General features: G+C 37.8%; 2 protein-coding genes across 5 annotated transcripts; one reads left to right on the top strand and one right to left on the bottom strand.

The window, feature by feature from the left end:
• Nucleotides 1-2,441: 2,441 nt before the first annotated feature.
• On the bottom strand, nt 2,442-4,007 carry tex36 (testis expressed 36). Of its 3 annotated transcripts, none has more exons than XM_055029505.1 (4): nt 3,885-4,007; nt 3,665-3,799; nt 2,991-3,068; nt 2,442-2,895 (listed from the first exon to the last, which is right to left on the bottom strand). In XM_055029505.1, the coding sequence occupies exons 1-4, from the start codon at nt 3,933-3,935 to the stop codon at nt 2,560-2,562; spliced, it is 600 nt and encodes a 199-aa protein (XP_054885480.1). In that variant the 5' UTR covers nt 3,936-4,007; the 3' UTR covers nt 2,442-2,559. The 3 variants fall into 3 exon arrangements, with proteins under 3 accessions (XP_054885480.1, XP_054885481.1, XP_054885482.1); XM_055029506.1 differs by having other exon boundaries at nt 3,908-3,995; XM_055029507.1 differs by having other exon boundaries at nt 3,889-3,966.
• A 2,119-nt stretch (nt 4,008-6,126) lies between these two features.
• Nucleotides 6,127-17,844, top strand: edrf1 (erythroid differentiation regulatory factor 1). 2 transcript variants are annotated; one of them, XM_055029487.1, is made up of 26 exons: nt 6,127-6,188; nt 6,452-6,606; nt 7,102-7,310; nt 8,202-8,268; nt 8,357-8,482; nt 8,573-8,697; nt 8,794-8,941; nt 9,068-9,169; nt 9,241-9,362; nt 10,372-10,483; nt 10,710-10,857; nt 10,952-11,063; nt 11,607-11,718; nt 11,891-12,178; nt 12,264-12,335; nt 12,423-12,564; nt 12,665-12,856; nt 13,093-13,293; nt 13,840-14,058; nt 14,179-14,405; nt 14,503-14,661; nt 14,965-15,114; nt 15,212-15,365; nt 15,470-15,585; nt 15,674-15,846; nt 15,929-17,844. In XM_055029487.1, exons 2-26 carry the CDS (start codon nt 6,508-6,510, stop codon nt 16,056-16,058), a joined length of 3,705 nt encoding a protein of 1,234 aa, XP_054885462.1. In that variant the 5' UTR covers nt 6,127-6,188; nt 6,452-6,507; the 3' UTR covers nt 16,059-17,844. The 2 variants fall into 2 exon arrangements, with proteins under 2 accessions (XP_054885462.1, XP_054885461.1); XM_055029486.1 differs by having other exon boundaries at nt 15,671-15,846.
• The last annotated feature ends 473 nt before the right edge of the window (nt 17,845-18,317 follow it).

Raw genomic sequence — 18,317 nt, 5'->3', positions numbered from 1 at the left:
GCCAAAGTGTTAATGCACTTCATTGGGATTTTATGCAATAGACTGTCACAAAGTAGTGTATAATTGTTAAGTTGAAAAAAAGATTTGTATTTTTTATTCTTCTAAATCCAATGCAGAAATCACCTCATTTGCAAGTCAAGTTCACTAATCGGTCATTAAATGTAAATGTAAACACGGTTGTTCTCTCAATGTGATGAAGTTCAGGAGAAAACATTATGAAAATAAACTGAAAAGCTATAATGCTATGAGAATCTATAAAGCAGTGGCATTGGTAGATTATACAACAAACAAACAAAAAAAGTTAAATCTGAATAAAAGGCAATAAGCAGTCTTGTTTACAGTTTCCTATAAACCATCTGCAGAACACAGCTAACTGTGCTCTATTTAGAGGAGACCAAATTTAAACAGTTTGATCACAACAAATGCAAACTGTTGTGTTGTAGAGAACTAAAACAGCAAACTATCCTAAACACACTGTTGGCTATGGTGGTGGCAGTATCATGCAGTGGGGATGCTATTTATTGCAGGTTCAGAACAGCTGGTTTAAGCTGATGACCTGATGTAAATGCAGGGAAACCTTGAAAAATAAATCAGACCTTGCACACTTAAAACTGGGCCACAGATTCAGCTTCCAGCAGGACACAACCCTAAGATACAGTCACAAACACAAAGAATTTTCATTTTGTTAGCATGGCCCAAGAAATGTCCAGATTTAAATCTAAATTAGGAAATTGTGTAAGGCTTAGAAATCTATCTTTACATGTCCTTCAAAACCAATCGTACAGAAAAGACAGACAAAGTAGAAAGTTAGCAGAGACCATAAAAGACTTGAAAGAAGCCAACCAAAGATGCCAAATTACAAAACCAACTGTGTCGTCTCACAATATTGCATCACTTTGTTTTGGTCTATGACACAAATGCCAAATAAAATGCATTGATGCTTGTGACTGTAACAAAAACTGAACAAGTTCTAAAGAACATGTACATAAAATATCTATTTTGCAAGGCAATGCAATGTGGCACTCTTGAAGAGTGATTTGGCCAATGCAAATAAAAATGAATATCAAGAGCAAAGTTGACTGATATTTTCAGTGTTATGATCATTGCAGTACTTTCACTCTTGAGTCCCATGGTAGCTGTGCAGCTACATTTAGGAATTACTGTTTGGCTCTTCTGAATTTACAAAGGGTCATAGTTCAGCATGGATGTGGTTAAATGAAGCTAAAACAATGTCTCAGTGTTTTGTCCTCTTAAAGCAAAACAACCTCCTACAAGGTTAATCTAGTATGTGGATGAGCTAATTACATCAGCTGAAAGAACACTGGTGAGAAAAGCCACCATCCCCAGTGAGCACTTAGAGAAAAAAAGCAGCTGGACGTAGCATTCTCTAAAGAAAAGGACTGGTCACAGATTCTTCTGGTTTTTCTTTTCTTTTTTTCCCCCCGTGGTGTGTTTTCCACAACTCTCCCACACTTCCTCTCCTCTTGTGGGAGCTGCAAACATATCCATCCATTTGATCCCCAAGGGTGAAACAAACCCATCCATTATGACTCAAATCAGGCCTAATTTATTTCACATGCTCAAATTTAATGTCGTCATGTTGATACACATTGAATTAAAATAGCTACATTCTTTTTGTAATTATTTTCCACACATGTTCCCTCCCAAAGCGGGCTCATTTCACACAGAGGTTTTGGTTGTTAGATCTCTCACGAAGCTTGGCCAAGCAAGGAACTCGTGTCCTGATGTGCGCGCCACATTAGGACTCATGCATATCTGCTGCCACCACCTGGCAAACATGGAAACTATCAATGTAATGGTGTTAAAAAAAAAAAAAATGACAGTCTTATTAGCTGGAAGTAAATTTTGACACTTTGATGATGAACTTGGGTTTATGGGCCATAGAATAATAATGAAAGAGAGAACTAATTGCTCTGCAAAGGTAAAAACTGTAAATATAAAGGTGTGTTTGAAAGAACTTTGCATTTTGCAGAAGTTTGAAGACACTAGCTATTTGAACAACAGGTCTCTCTGGTACCATTTATTAGCTCTTATTGTGGTGGCCTGTACAGCACTTTGTTCACAATTATTTAATTTAAAAAGACACTTTAAACATAGATTTACATAAATCTGTGCTTCTATAGGAAAGGTTTTAAATATTTGAGGATTATATAATTAGAACACAGCACAGTTGCTCTTAGTGTATTAGAGAGGAGAATTACATTTTTACTATGAGTCAATAAAATTTACTGTTTGGTAAAATGTAAGCAAATGTTTGTGTCTAAAGTTTAGATCTAAAAGTGTAAAGAGGTCTGAGATTCATTATTTTTAGTAGTTTTGTCAAACATTGAATTAGAATTACAGTATTACAATTTGGTTCAATTTAAACTTTATTAAAAGACAATGTCCTGGTCCATAGTTGAGATAAAATTACACAATAATACATTTTTTTTTCTTTACTACCATCTGAAGTTTTATTGAACCAACACTTACTACGAAGGTCTGTGTGTCCTCAAATTAAAACTCATTAAATCTTTAATTCCAGCCACACAAACAATTTCAACGTACGTCTGTTCGTGACCTAAATGTGTGAGGACCCCGAGGGGTCGACCGGTTGGAAGTTGCCAGCATATCCAGACTAATTGGGTCATGGGATGTGTCTCGTCCAAACCACATAAATTTCTCTGTTGTCTCCTCAAAAGCCTCTTCTGACCTCAGTTTGTGGTTTTCAGGGAACCTCCTGCTCTTGGTCGGTACACTAAAGACGTCCACTGAAGTAAAGCCAGTTTGCCTTGCAAGGAAGCTGTGTATAGGCTCGTCAGCTGAATCGTGGGCCAGACAGACCTGAGACGTGGTCTGAATTTGATCATTAGGATACTTCTTTCGTCCCACACCCTGATGTACACAAACGCAGAAAAGACACAGATGTGGAAAGGATGTTAGCATTTAGAAACGCATCCTTCGTGTGCTGAAACTAAATAAATACTCACATTAGAGAAGACTGAGATGTTAGATTTTAAGGCAGTCTTATTGTCATGACATGATAATGGATAATCCTCCCTGGATTGCTAGAAAGCAGCAGAAAAAAATTAATTGCTGTTTTTGTATCAATCTCTGGAAAGTTTGGAAGCTTTTTTTTAAGCTTATGAGCAGAGTAGCTAAACTCCAAATAATTTTTTTTGTTTGATAGACCATCTAAATTGGTCCTTAAGGGGGCGATTTTTTATGTTTGTGTCCAAATTTAATAATTTCCTGCAAATTTGCTTAAATTTGCAATATTCACCATCAAAGTCTCCAATAACATAAAAAGAAAAAAATCGCTAGTCACTTTTTTAAGAAACCTGCTAAAGGAGTCTGAAAAATCGCAAAACATAACCATCACGTATTAAGTTGGCAAACAAGTTGGTGAGGTTGTGCTTTCCCCAGGGAGTTAGTTACACTGCAGCAACTGCTCACATCTCTGTGACACATTCATTTCCTCACACTTATTTCCTCTCGTACATTTTCAAAAGGAGAAACAGCAATAAACGTAAATATTCACATTTGTTGCATGTAAGCTTTTAAACAAAACAGAAATCAATGTAAAAAGATCCCCCACCTGATTTCATCGGCTAATTTGGACAAAACAATATATTTAAATTCCTAAACACATGAACACACAGACCTGGTGAATCTTCCATTTAGGATAGCGCTTCACATACCGATCCTGAGGCAACAATTTATTAGCCTCACTCAGCATAACTCCAGTAGTTGTACAGGCTTCCCGAGATGCTAACTTTGAACAGTGTGGATGGGCAAACTGAGGACAAGGACAAATAAAACCAGAATGCATATAGTTTTGAATGTTTTGCTGCATAAGGTCAATAAAATTTACAGTTTCTCACCCACTGGCCATCCTTTTCCATACCATCGTAGCGTTTTCCACCTTTCACCATTTTGACACAGTTTGAGATGTCACTATTGAATGGTTTCAGTGGAACAAAACTCTCACTATGTTCAGCTTAATAGCTAAATAAAATTCTGGTGACCATAGAAACCTGGAACAGGCAACATGCAATCTGATACCGGATCACCATGGAGCTGCGGATCTGGAATTCTGACAGCAATACAGAACGGGGAAAGTAGTCCTGTTTATTTGCTCAGGAAATGTAAAAATAGCTTGTACATTCTTCTCTCTGAAGTTGTGCTAGTGCACGTTGCTATAAAGAAACGCATCAAACTGTGGGACAATAAAGAATAAAGGATATCTCTACTCTTAAAGAGTTACAAAAGTCAGAGCAATATGAAAAATACAGATGAGAGGACATTTGCAAATAATGTTTATAAAATATTGAGATGTGTTGGTCATTTTCAGACATTAATAAAAATAAACAAAATGAACCAAGTGCAGAATTTCTGTCAATTTTGCATGCTAGACAAAGTACTTTACTGACTCATTAAATACATTGTCTTATTATATTTATCATAAAAATGTATTTATGAGTGGCTAAATTTAACATGAGCATAGTTTTTTTTGAATGTGTGACTTTTTTTTTAAACAATATTATTGCCACAGTTATTTCCATTCCCAATCACTGGAAAATTAATAGTAAGTGAAGCATTTCTGGAATTGATATTTGATGCTTTGTGCTAAAACCTTATTTGTTTAGAATTGCCTTTGATTAATAACTGTAAAAAAGGCTTGTTCTGACATGGTTCACAACTGGACTATTACCTTTCCATTACTTCTCTTTATTCTGCCCCTTCAATTTAATGTGTTCTTTATTATTATTATTATTATTTATTTTTGTTTTTTATGTAAAGCACTTAGAACTGCCTTCTTGTTGGAGTATGCTACCCATAAACTATTGGTTTCAAAGGTTTTATGTACTGCAAAATGTGGGTTTCTTCTCAAATGTATTATTTTGTAATTATGTTAATCTTTACTCATTCCTTATTTTATTATGTTAAGTAACACAACCTACATGAATCTAAAAAAATGAATATTTTTATTTTGAAAAATTCAAGTTTTATACTCATGGTGCGTTAAATAGAAAAAGCATGTGTTTATGCATGATGACAAAAAGAAATAAAAAAAGTATCATGTTCCTTTACTTTTATTGTGGCTTCCAAATGAAACCACCAGAATATAATCAGTTTAAATCTGCCTCCCATTAAACTCACCTTGTCTGCCAAGTGTTCACTTTCTCTCAGCTGGAGTGGAAGGAGTTTGGTGTTTATGTCAACTTCCACTCCTGCTCGTTCGAAACTAAAATAAATACAACATCGATGTCTCAAAAGAACAGGTCAAACTAACCTTTTACATTAAAGATCCTCCAAAATCCGTGTGCAAATTTCAAATTGGTTCACCAGCTGAGAGACTGGAGGGAACACAGGCGTTTATGCCAAAGCAGTGATTGTCACAAACGAGGATCGTGAATGTGGAGCAATTGTTCTTACATCTATTGAAAACGCCAACATGTGGCAGTTTTTCTTTATCGTCTCTTTTCTTTATCTTCCAGCTCCCCATTGTTAACATGTAAACTGCTCCACAGTTTATTCCCGTTCACAAACCTTGAGCTGTCACAACGGGTCGACTCTGTCCTGCGGAAAAATAAATAAATAAATAAATAAATAAATAAATAAATAAATAAATAAAATAAAAATATATCTCGGAGTCATCACCAGGAGAATCTGCGTCTAGCAGTGAAGTGTAAGCAACGTGGCATTCCCTGAGTGTGGGTCAAAATATAATATAATATAATATAATATAATATAATATAATATAATATAATATAATATAATATAATATAATATAATATAATATAACTGCTATAAATTACAAAAGTTATTTAAGAATGAAGTACTATAAAAAGCTGTTGACCTGGCCGCGAATAAATTTCAGAATAAAAGCCCCTAGAATAAAAGAGAAAGCGCTCCACTTTTCTAGAAAGAACTCGTCAATGTATTTCCGGTTCACGCCTCTTATCGACATGAGTTTTTCCATTAAATATTCTTATTCTTAAAAGAATATGTAGCATATTAACGGTCAGATTTTTTTCTTTTTGCTCAATTTCCAAACAGGTTTATTTTGTATAAATAGGAAATAAGGATAGTTTTGCAGTTCGTTTTACCGTTAAACAGGAAGTCGTCATTAGCCTGTTGTCAGTGAGAGAACTGCACGCAGAGTGGCTGCAGATGGGAAAAAGGTACAGGCATCTAAAACTTGCTTATTGACTAGTGGGTACACTTTCTTTAGACTGCCAAAAGTAATAGCAAGTTGTCATTTAACTATGGGTTAACTTTAGTGCTACACTCGTATTGTGAAACCACATTTTTCCACGTTGACTGCTGTTTTCTTGAGCTAGCTTGACAGTCTGAAGTTGCCACCGACTTCATCGATGCAGTTGTGTGTTTACGTACGTTATAAAGCCATTCATTGCGTCGCCTGAGCTATATGTTTGTTTTCCAGTTGTTAGAAATACGTAGAGGATAGTAGAGAGAAGTGGAAAGACTCACTTGTCCAGTATGAGCTTGCCACCTGAGGACAGGGACCCTGGGGTTCCCATGGATAATTCAAAAGAAGATGTTGGTGGTCCCTCTTGCACAGGAGATTACAGCAAACATGTAAGTTACCAGGCTGATCAGTATTATATTGTATTTGTTGTGTTTAAGATGACATGTTTATTGTCGTGTTTTAATAAGCTGTGTGTACATTTGCTAAGTTTCCTGGAGTTGTTTGTTTAAAAAGTCGCCATACGTGTCGAGACATCCCCGAAAATCATTAAAATCTAGTTTTCTGTTCACTAACGTGGCCACAGCTGCATAGATAAAACTATATTAAGAGTAGTGTGTACCACAATTTATGTCCTGCTGTTCAATTTAAACCAGACTATTTTCCAATAGTTTGGTTCTATCTCTGTAAAATCTTCCTTTAACTTTGTGACTTTTGGCTCAAGTGGATGTGACATCAAAGTTTTATTCTAAAATTATTTTGATTGCTTTGTTGTTTCAGTTTTATTAATTGTTTTAAGTAATACAAATAAAATAAACTTAGAAGTGATAGTCAACATGACTATCACTTCTAAATTATAATCTGATATCTAATTATCTTATTTACAGGATATGACGGTATGCTTAGGAAATGGAGAAGTAAAGAGTTGCGCAGTGGTCAAGTACTCTGCTGCCCCACCTCCGACCACCTACGCCCTCCTGCAGGAGAAGACAGATCTGAAGCTTCCACCTGCCAACTGGCTGAGAGAAAACCCCCAGCTGGGCACTGCTGGCACCACTGTATTAGGCTCCAGCAGCAAGAGCAAACCGTTCTCTAGGTATCAGCATTTATTAGTCTACTGTGGAAATGCTGCAAGTTCTGTTAGTTCGAACAAGCAAAATGTGTCTTGAAAATTTGTGTGAAAATAATTTTTTAAAATAGGAGAAACAAAAATAATTTCTCCTTGTGTTTCCAGAATATAAAAATCAGATAAAGATCAGTCTTTTCTACCATATTAATTATAAATAACACTACTTAAACTACATCAAGGAAAAGTTTTATTTTGTCTGTATTTTGTACATTCATTGAAAGGAAAGACTCCTGTATGTTGCAAGTTTCCTCAAGAGTTATAAATGCTATCTCCTTTTCTAATTAAGGCTTCAACTTGATCTTGACTCCTTTTAGATCAGAACTACATCTGCATGTTTGAGGAAGAATTTGGTGCCAACTCCCTCTTCTTGGAACTAGCTAAATCCCTCCTTTTAGCTCATTTTTGTGAAACAAATTAGCAACAAACTATCATTTGGAATTAAAGTCTGGGATGTCAGTATCTTGTAGCTTTTGTAGTAGGCCAAAATAATATAATATTTTGAACTAAATCTCGTACAACTTGTAAGTACTGAAAGCTCAAGATTTAAAAAGTACATTATAGTACTAGAAATTTGGTATTTGGGATGACTGCTCTCTGAAAAAAATAAAATGTCTAGAAAGCTCTTAGGAAGATTGATTCCAACATACTGGATTACCAGTTTCTCCACAGTGTGATTTACACATAATTAGTTGTAATTGGCATCACTGCAGAACTTATTATTGTATAATTCCAAGAGTATGTAACCATCTAGCAGCTATTTTTTAAATGAAGTGCCTCAGAGTGGGTGAAGCTTTGAATAAGTGAAAAAAAAACTATCAGTGAAAAACTGTATTGGGATCTTTTTTTTTATTCTTACAGTTTTGGTATGGCCTATGACTTTATTGACTGCATTGGGGATGATGTGGATGTCGTTTCAGATTCTGAGGTTGGTAGTGCTTTTCCTTATTTTTCTAACTTGTTTTCTGAAGTATAGATATGCCCAAAACTTAGTTTTTTTGTTTTGTTTTCTGTAGAACATAAAGAAGCTTCTGAAAATCCCCTACAGCAAGTCCCATGTTAGTATGGCTGTTCATCGTGTTGGAAGGACATTGCTTTTGGATGAGCTGGACACTCAGGAACTCCTAAGAAGATCTTCTCAGGTACAGGGAGAGATGTTTTATTCAACTCCCTCAGAACAGTTATATTAATGGCAACTTCTGTTAAGTAAGTGCTGAAATGTTTTGTTCTAGACGGGAGATTGGACGTGGCTCAAAGAGATTTACCAGCGCTTAATAGATCAAAAATGGCAGAGAAAAAAGAAGAGCAAAGAGCACTGGTACCAGAAAGCTATCCTGTCAAAGTTCCTCTACTACAGGTGAGAGTTTGGGTTTTATTTCTGGACAAATAAGTTTTGCTATGCAGTTTAATTTGACTTCTAAAGATGCTTTAATTTCATTATTACGTTCTGCAGTATAAATGGTGATGGAGCTGCAGAACCTGTAACAGAAGACATGATTGAAGAGGATGAGGAGAATGGAGCCGAAGAGTACAGCTCTACATGGCCTGCTACTTTCACCAGCGCAGTGTCTGAAGCAGAAGAAGCAGATACTTCCAAACAGGTAACTTGCAACTAGTCACAAGATTAATGATAGTTCCTCAGCTCAAAGTTAGATTTAGGAAGCCTTAAGATATATTTTATAGGGGATGTCTACACAAATTAAGTGCTTATTTTGTTAAATCTTCAGGAAAGTGTTCCTGTGGACAGCAACTTTGCTTTAGGTCAGGTGACATCAGTGCCTAAAGAGCAGAATCTTCCTACTCTCTTCAACGAAGGGGAAAACAGTCAGGTAGCATATTTTACTCTTCAAGAATGTAATCCTGCTGCAGCTGTTTACTTATATATTATATTATATTACAGGGTTTAAGGAACGACTTTGTGCGAAACATCATGTGGACGTTTGAGGACATCCACATGCTGGTTGGCTCCAACATGCCTATTTTTGGAGGTGGTCGATATCCTGCTGTTAGTCTGAGACTAAGGTTTGATGATAAATTTTTATCTTCCCAATGGAAAGATGTGCTTGTTTTTGATTTGCAACTAAAAGTTCTCTTCTCATCCACTTTGTCAGAAAATCTTAATTTCTCTGAAAACAGAAGGGAGCATAAAATATGAATTTTAGGGGCTGACCATGCAATGTGCACACTCTTGATCCTTTCAACATTACAACTTCAGTGGATTGTGTTAAACAGAACCTTTTGAAAGAGCGGGTTAAATAAATCTGTTGTTGAAAAACAGCCAATTGACATAGCATTTGCAGTTCACCAGGAGCCACCTCAAATATGGAGGAAACTGAGCTGATGAGACCAAAATCTTACTTGGATACAAAATGCAAAAGTCTTTTCATTACAGAGTAAATGAAAGACGGAGTTAAATGTATGACAATTCTGAAAGAAAAGGAGACTGCATACTTGAGATTCACCTTCCATCAGGACAGCAACTTCATTATTGTAACCAATCAGTTTGAGCAACAGATGCATAGAATAGATCAAATCATCTATGTGATGGAATGACCTAATCAAAGTCCAGACCTAAATCTATTTTGAAAATTTTGGGTTCATCATGCATTGCTTTGTGTTGGTATAGCAAGTTACATTCCAATAAAATATCGAAGGTTTTGTTTGTAACTTAACAAAATGTGGAAAGTTGGAGTTCACTGCATACATGTTTGTTTAATTTACTTTGTCTTTGTTAAAAAAAAGTTTACATAAATAGACTGTTGAAAATCTTTTCAAATATTCATGCAGTACACTCAGAGCAGTAGTTGAGTTAGAATAATCAAAATGTGTTCATTTTATAGCTGACTCTTTCTGGTGCAGCGTTAACATTGAAAGAAAAACTGACCAATTTTGAAAATTGTTGATTGGACTGCTTCCAAAGATTGCTGCAACATATTTTGACTTAATGGTCTCAGTATTGAACCCAGATTGAACCCTTGCTCTGTTTTTTTATTTATTTATTTATTTATTTATTTATTTATTTTTATTTCAGGGACAGCAACAAACCAATCAACATTTTAACTGGTATCGACTACTGGCTCGACAATCTCATGTGCAACGTCCCAGAGCTCGTCATGTGTTTTCACGTCAATGGCATTGTTCAGGTAAATTGCCAGAGAGTTAACACATTCAATAACACAAACTTCTAACTGTTTAGAAATTGTGTGCACACTATTATCAAATCTAGGTCACAAAACCTGAAAAAAATATTAAGCTGAGATTTTTTGTCTGATTTGTTCGTTTGTAGGAGATTTTAGTACAATATCACAGCTCCTTGACTATTCTTGCACGTTTGTTCAATTCTTTTTGCTTTCTTGTGTTTTCATCCAGAAATATGAAATGATAAAAACAGAAGACATCCCTCATCTGGAAAAATCGACTTTCTCTACAAGAGTGGTAAAAGATATTGCCCAAAATATCCTCTCCTTCTTAAAGTCTAACTGCACTAAAGAGGGTCACACCTACTGGCTTTTCAAAGGTGGGGGGAAAATACTTTCATTTATCGGTATTTGTTGTCATTGCTCTCGTTTTGTGTTTCTAATGTCTGCTTCTGTCACATCTTCAATCCACAGCTAGTGGGAGTGACATAGTGAAGCTTTACGATCTCACAACTTTGTGTGAGGAGCCTGAAGAAGAGAAATATCAGAATCCCTTCACCCTTCCTGTTGCTGTTCTGCTGTACAGGTGAGTAGTTTCATTATCTTATGTTAGTTTTAGTTTTTTATGTATTTTATCATTTTTATGTATAGAAGTATGTTTGTGGTGATGCTTGGTACATAATATTGATCAAAAAAATCTATATTTTACATGAATTGTAATGTAAGAAAAAGGCAGAACCAGCAAAATAAAGCAAAAGGAGAAAATAATAGAGGAGTGAAAACTTTCAGTCAATGCAAAGAAGGTTGGAAGGACAGTTCCATCAAAATGTGTTCATTTTCTAGCTGACTAGAAAATGAACGAGGATGATTGCAAAAATTTCTTTTTTATAAACCGTAGAAGACGTCAATACCAAAACACACGTCTGTATTGTCCTGAATGAGCACATTATGGTAAAAGTTGAATTTTTGAAATAGCACAACGTATGCAGAAGTAGTTAAGTGGTGAAAAGTGTACGGGGAAAAAAAAGTGGAAGAACTCAATAATGTGTAACGTTGAAATATATGTGTGAAGGTAAAATATTAAAAGTTTTGAGATAAGATTCTATCTTTGTTTGTCTTTGTGGCGCAGAGTGGCCAGCAACTTGATGCTGAAGGCAAGTCAAAACAGAAAGCACTACGGCAAAATCCGAACTTTGCTCCTAAACTGCGTCAAACTTCTTGATCCGGAGAAACATCCTCAGGTATGTAAAAGAGAAAAATTCCACTTCCTTTTTTTACCCATAGCTTTCAGAGCCGGCGTTTGGGCTGCACAGTGTGAAACCTCTTGATTCAGAGGGCAACAACTTTTGGCCTCAAGGAACCCAACCCCTCCTTCGATTGCTTCCTTTTTTTCTCCTGATTCCTCGTGCTCAGATCATCGCCTCGGCCTACTACATGCTGTCAGAGCTGTTCCAGCTCGACGAGCTGCCCGATGAAGACGGAGGGGAGTCGTTGCGGGCCGGTGGCTCCGAAGACAGCTACAGCGACGAGGACAGGGAGGAAGATGAGGGCGACGAAGACGATCTGACAGAGGACGGCGAAGACATGGGTTCCTATGGCAACCGCTCCAAGCCGCAGGACGACAGCAAAGCGGTTGCCGTGATCCGCTCCGTGGGGGAGCTGTCGGTCCCTGAAAAATACAAATCAACTCACCAAATCAGAGTAAGAGATGACTTGTAGTTATTTTCAGACGGAAGATGGAGAAAGTTTCAAAGCACAAAACATTGATCTGATTTTATTTCCGCAGCCAAGTTGTGCTTTTCCTGTTTCTCAAGACAAAGAGGAGAGATGCAGACATGTCCTGAGCTACGTACTGAAGGCGAGCTCTTATATAATGCCAAGTCACAGTGTTACTCTTCAGAAGAGCCAAATCAGTGATGTAAATATGGTTGTAATAAATCCACAGGGCTTGAAAGCAGTGGATGGCAGCATCAAGAAAGAAAGCGATCTGCCCGCTGCTGACCCGAACACTCCCATCCCGCTAAAATATGAGGATGGCGGCGCCAACGGAGCTTCAGAGAAAGGCATCTCTCTTCTTCTGGAGAAAGGTGAGGCTACTCTGCTCATGTCACAAAAAGAAGTTAAAAATAAAATTGAAAAACACTCTACCTTAATGGTGAACTTGTGGATTTTCCCACATGACCCCAGCTGGTGCAGGACAGGTTGACCTGAAGAGCCCGACACGCTCAGGAATGATCCCAGGCTCCTGGCAGCACCGTATGAAACTGCAGCTCTTCCTTAAAACCTCCAAAGCATACTACATCCTGTCGGACGCTGCCACCAATCTGCTGAAGTACGGACGAGCCCTGCGCTACATCAAGCTCTCCCTGCAGTGTTATGGTGAGAGGCTTTTCCTTTCTATTTCTTTTCTTCCAAAATGTTAATTTTGAAACTACATAGCTTGTAATTTGTATCCTCTCAATTCTACATTAATCTAGCATTTAAGCATAATACAAAAATCACAGCTGAAACCACATTTATGACCTTAAGAAATAACACCCTGATGAGAATTTTCAGTTCTTGAACACAGGTCCCTTTATGTTCCTCATTATTTTGTATTTTATCACCTTCCTCAGATGCTTACTGTTCTGTGAGTGAAACGCTGCACCCGCATGTGCTCCAGTTTCACAGCCAGTGCCTGTCACTCTGTGGAGACATTCAGCTCATGCTGGCCCAGAATGCCAGCAACAGGGCAGCGTACCTGGAGGAGTACAGCTACCAGACCAAAGAGGACCAGGAGATCCTGCACAGTCTGCACAGAGAGAGCAGCTGCCAGGGTCTGTCTTCATTCTGTATCACCCAAACTAGAGGTTTCTCAACGGACCAAAATCACCAAGTCAAAAGAACTTCAGGTCAAAAAAATAAGGGGCAAAAATGGAAAAGAAATTGTGTGTTTTTTTTTTTTACCTGCTCAACAATAAACCAAGCTGAAATACTTTAATTAAACAAGTCAAATTGTTTGCTGGAAAGGGATGCCTGCTGGTTAGACGTGATCCTCAGGAGATGCATAGTTATTGAATTATTTGTGTTGTAGCCAGCATCTTCTGTTGTAATATTTTAATTTGGTATAATTTTGCCCTGATTTAAAATGAAAAGTCTCCATCTGCATCAACCACATGTGAAACTCAAGAATTTGTGTCATTCTTGAGTTGCAGTTGTTGGCTGCACAAAGTCAGTCCAGGGCCTACAAATAGACCCCTCACCACACTGACTTAAACACAGATGTAAAAATTATTTTAAGTTTTTATTGTGATTTTTTTTTTTCTTTTTTGACTTGGTCTTATTGATTACCTTAATCATCTTTTTTTCTTTCCTTTTGTTAGACTTCAGCATGGCAACAGATCTGGCCATGGACCCTGAGTACCAGCTGTTTGTTAGCTGCAGATGCTACGAGGCGGCACACGACATGCTCACTTCTGAGGTGTTGAAAGATCAATCCTCCGACCAGCTGTCCCAGGTCCTCAAACGGCTAGGAAACATTCGCAACGAGATGGGGGTCTACTACATGAACCAGGCAGCAGCCATGCAGACAGAAAAGCGAGGTATATTATCTCTTCTGGATTTCTTAAACGTTTATTTGTTTAGCATTCACAGGATTTTATGAATCAATTTTCCTACCGGCAAAAATGTCAAACTGAGCTGCTCTCTTGTTTGTGTTCTAGTGAAGAAGTCTGTGTCCGCAGCAGAGCAGGACTTGTGGAAGAAGAGCTTCAGCTTCTTTGAAAAAGGAATGAAGGACTTTGAAGCCATCAGGGACAGCACCAACACGGCCTTACTGCTGTGCAACACCGGCAGGCTGATGAGGATCTGCGCTCAGGCCCACTGTCCTGTTTCTGTCGACGAAAGCAGAGGAGAGTTCTCTCCAGAAGAGGCCCTTTACTACAATAAGGCAATATAACAAGAAGTTTTTAAAGTATCTAATATAAAATAGTTTTTTTCCATTTATACTGTGTTTTTTTTTTTTTTTTTTTTTTTTTTTACCTCAGGCCGTAGACTATTACTTGCAAGCTTTAAGGGCACTGGGTAGCAGAAAGAACCACGCAGCTGTATGGGACAGTGTGAACTGGGAGCTGTCCACCACCTACTTCACCCTGGCTATGCTTCTGCAGGACTACGCACCACTGTCCAGGAAGGCGCAGGAGCAGGTAAGTCCGCACGCACACACACACGCACACACACACCACAACACACACACACACACACCTCAGCACCACACCAGGCATTTCCTCCACTTTCCAGGAACACTTGACAATATTAACAGGCATATTCTAATGAATATGGCTATCAACAAACATCAACAGTTAATTTATTAAAGGTGATTTTATTCAAAATGTGAAACTCAAACATGTTATAGGTTGATCACCTACCAAAAAAGGGAATAAATAATTTCACTATACATATGTCCTGCTTTGGTCAATGCTGGATTTTAATGTTTTTGTGTTTTACAGATAGAACGGGAGGTGACCGATGCCATGATGAAGTCCTTAAAATACTGTGACCTGCAAACCGAGTCGGCCCGGCAACCGCTGTACCAGTACAGAGCTGCAACCATCCACCACCGCTTGGCCTCCATGTACCACAGCTGCTTTAGAAACCAAGTATGACTCAGTTCTGACCTTATTTATCGTTCCCTGTGTTGCTGTGTCATTTGTTGCTGCATTGTGTTCTGAGAAACCTGCTGCGCTTGTCCCGCAGGTGGGGGATGAACACCTGAGGAAGCAACACCGCAGCCTGGCGGAGCTTCACTACAGCAAAGCCGTCTCTCTGTTCCTTAGCCTCAAAGACGCACCCTGCGAGCTGCTGCGCACGCTGCTGGAGAGGGTGGCTTTCACAGAGTTCACCATGACGGGTGGGAGAACCTTTCATCTTAAAAATGTTTTGAGCTCCTGTTTCTTTTCCAAAACCTTCCTACAGTTAGCCATGTTGTGTGTGTGTGTTTTTTTTTTTTTAAAGGTCAGAGCAGCAGCGTGGCTAAGCTGAAGAGCTTGGTTGGAGCGATAGAGATCATGTCAGAAACCCGCCATGCTTTCCAGCTGATCCAGAAGGAGCTGTTGGAGGAGCAGGAAGAAGTAAGTAAAAACTTGAAATCCCCCTTCAATTTTCTCACTCTGACCACATATCGTTGCTTACAGCGTAACGCTCTCTTCCTCCCAGCAGCAGACAGAACCATCTGCCCCCGAGTCAGTAGACTCTCCCGATAGGGTCAGCGGCTCGACGTCTGGATTGAACCTCCAGGAAGTGATGAAGTTAATTGGCGTGTTTGAGCCAAGTTTCTCCTTCCTGCTGTTACAAGTGATCAAACTGATGACGACGAGCAAGCGGAAACCAAGGTGAGCAGCAGTCTAAAACCCTGCGTGCGATCTCCTTTGTCCATCTCATTGCTGACCAGCTCACCTCTGTTTTGCTCCACAGCAATAAAGACGAGGAGTTGTTGAAAAACTACAAAGCCGTGTACTCAAAGTTGCTGCGCGCTGAGAAGGACGCGCCCCTCCTCAGTCGTGTTGAGCTCTTCATTGAGCTCCTGCAGCAGCTGACTCCGTAAACAGGAAGTGACAACACAGGAATAAAAGGAGCTTAAAGCACAGAGAGGACAAGAGGAGTACAGTGTATAGCAACTTCAACTACAATTGTCTCTATACTCTGAGGTTAAGAGTATTATGATTAGATGCCTTTTCCACTCAAAATGTGCTGAGCAACCATGCAATTTCCTTAAGGAGAGCAAACCCCTGATACTTTATTATGAAAGAAAGTTTGCTGCATCTATTGAGAAAAGCAGCAGGATAACAAACCTGGAAATTTGTAGTTTTGCAGTTCCTTAGCTGCCATTTAAGTCATGACATAAGCTTTTGAGTTTTGCCTCCACACACAAGGATTGTTTTATTTATTCTCGCACATAAAAATCTCAAATCACGTTACAGACTATCGATACGTTAATTTATTTCATTATTAAGTAAGAGAAAAGCTCTCAATATAACTTATTATACAGAGTGATACATTTTATTCATTTATTTTTTGTTCATTTTAATGTTTTCCTCACAACTGATGAAAACCCAAAAATCTGTTTGCAGAGCATCATATTAAATCCTTTTTAAATGGAGCTTAATATAATATTGACAATTATATTCATGGACATAATTGTCACTATTACATTAAGCAGTCAGCAATCTTCACAGTGACATTTAGGCCATAACATTTGTATATAAAAAACGAAAAAAAGTGGAATTTCATCAGACATCAAAATAATCTAGATTTATTTTCTGTTGAAAATAAAAATTCTCAGATATTGCAATATATTAAACCTAATGGAAATTTGGCATCAATTCTCAGAAAATAATAAAAGAAATCTGAGATCGATTTAATTTGCTGTTTGGATGGTGACATGAAGCACTGTGCACTTTTTTATTTTTCTTTCCTGCCGTCACCAAACTGGAGGCTTTTGGATTGAATGGAGTGAGTTATTTATTATAGAAACACTAAATTGAGTGTCAGGGTTATTGTTTAATAGTCCATCCAAGACCCTTTACTTTATGTTGAATTTGAGTAATCAAACACGTTTACAGCTGTAAGGACTTTAAATACTTATCACGGTGAAAACAATAAACTGAACCTTCTCTGGAGCGAAATGAGTCTCTCCTAGATAACTATCTATTGATCTAGTGTCAAACAGATCCACCATCATGATACTGAAAACTCTGATGTTCATCTCAACACGGCCGGCTGCGCCAATTTATCTTGCTTTGTTATAAATCCATATGTGTGAGTACTTTGACTAGGCCTTCTGATAAGCATTTAAGTAATCTGTCATTTACAGACAAACTCAGGCAACGCTGTTAATTTTCTTTTTTAGGGGCAGAGACGATTATTATCTGGATCATTTATTATATCTGCATCGTGTAAGTGGTTTCAGTTCACATCACCACTTTTAAACTGTATCTTTTTTTTTTTTATGTAAGAATTGTTGATTTGAATCTTTAAATTTATCACCAACTCTACCAACAGAAAGACTTATAGACGTTTCTAACTTTCTAGCAAAGAAATAAATCCTTTTCCTCAAGGCTGAGAGAAATTATTTATCATTGGGTCAGAAAGGTTTCAGGTTTCTGTGTGGTGTTTTTTTTATTTTTGGTTTATCAATAATGCTGTGAAATAAAAAGTAAAGTGATTTTGGTTAAGTTACAACATTTGCTTTAGAAATTGTGCAATAGTTGAGCAACATTCAATGCAAAAATCAAAAGAGCTGGATGTGTCCATAATGCTGTATGTAAGAAAGTGAATCTATTTTTGTTTTTGCATGGTTGCTCTAAGAAGTAAAGGACTTTTTAATTCTAGTATGCTGTATTTCTTCAAAGGTCTGTGTTCTATTTGCAAGAGTTATATCATACATTCGAAAAAAGATAGATATATTTGTGAATAACTGATATTTTGGGCTAAAATGCCTGAATGCTTTTTTAAAAATCCAATTTAACATGACAGGTTTTTAAAGGTAGCACCATGTTCTCACAAAGTGAGCAGGTATTATTGGACATGAGTTTTGTCGCTGAAGAGAGGACATCGTATTTACACTGTGGAGCTGGCTGCACTCTGTGACCCTGTTGTCATTAAAGCGAATCTACAGCAGATGGAGCTGCAGGCGTGTCCAAACTGTTCAGGCACCTCATTAATCAAACTCGACCCTCAGTGCTGCAGGGTATAGTTGTACTGTGAGGGCAGAAAAAAATAAAAACGGGAACTTTAGAATGGTTTAACTATTTAGAAAATAAACATGAAGGACGCAAACCATCGCGATACACTTAAATACACT

Source organism: Poeciliopsis prolifica, unplaced genomic scaffold (assembly GCF_027474105.1).
Source record: "Poeciliopsis prolifica strain line A6 unplaced genomic scaffold, Auburn_PproV2 SCAFFOLD005, whole genome shotgun sequence".
Taxonomy (NCBI): Eukaryota; Metazoa; Chordata; class Actinopteri; order Cyprinodontiformes; family Poeciliidae; genus Poeciliopsis; species Poeciliopsis prolifica.
Note: the sequence above shows the minus strand (reverse complement) of the source record. Positions and strands in the feature narration are given on the sequence as shown.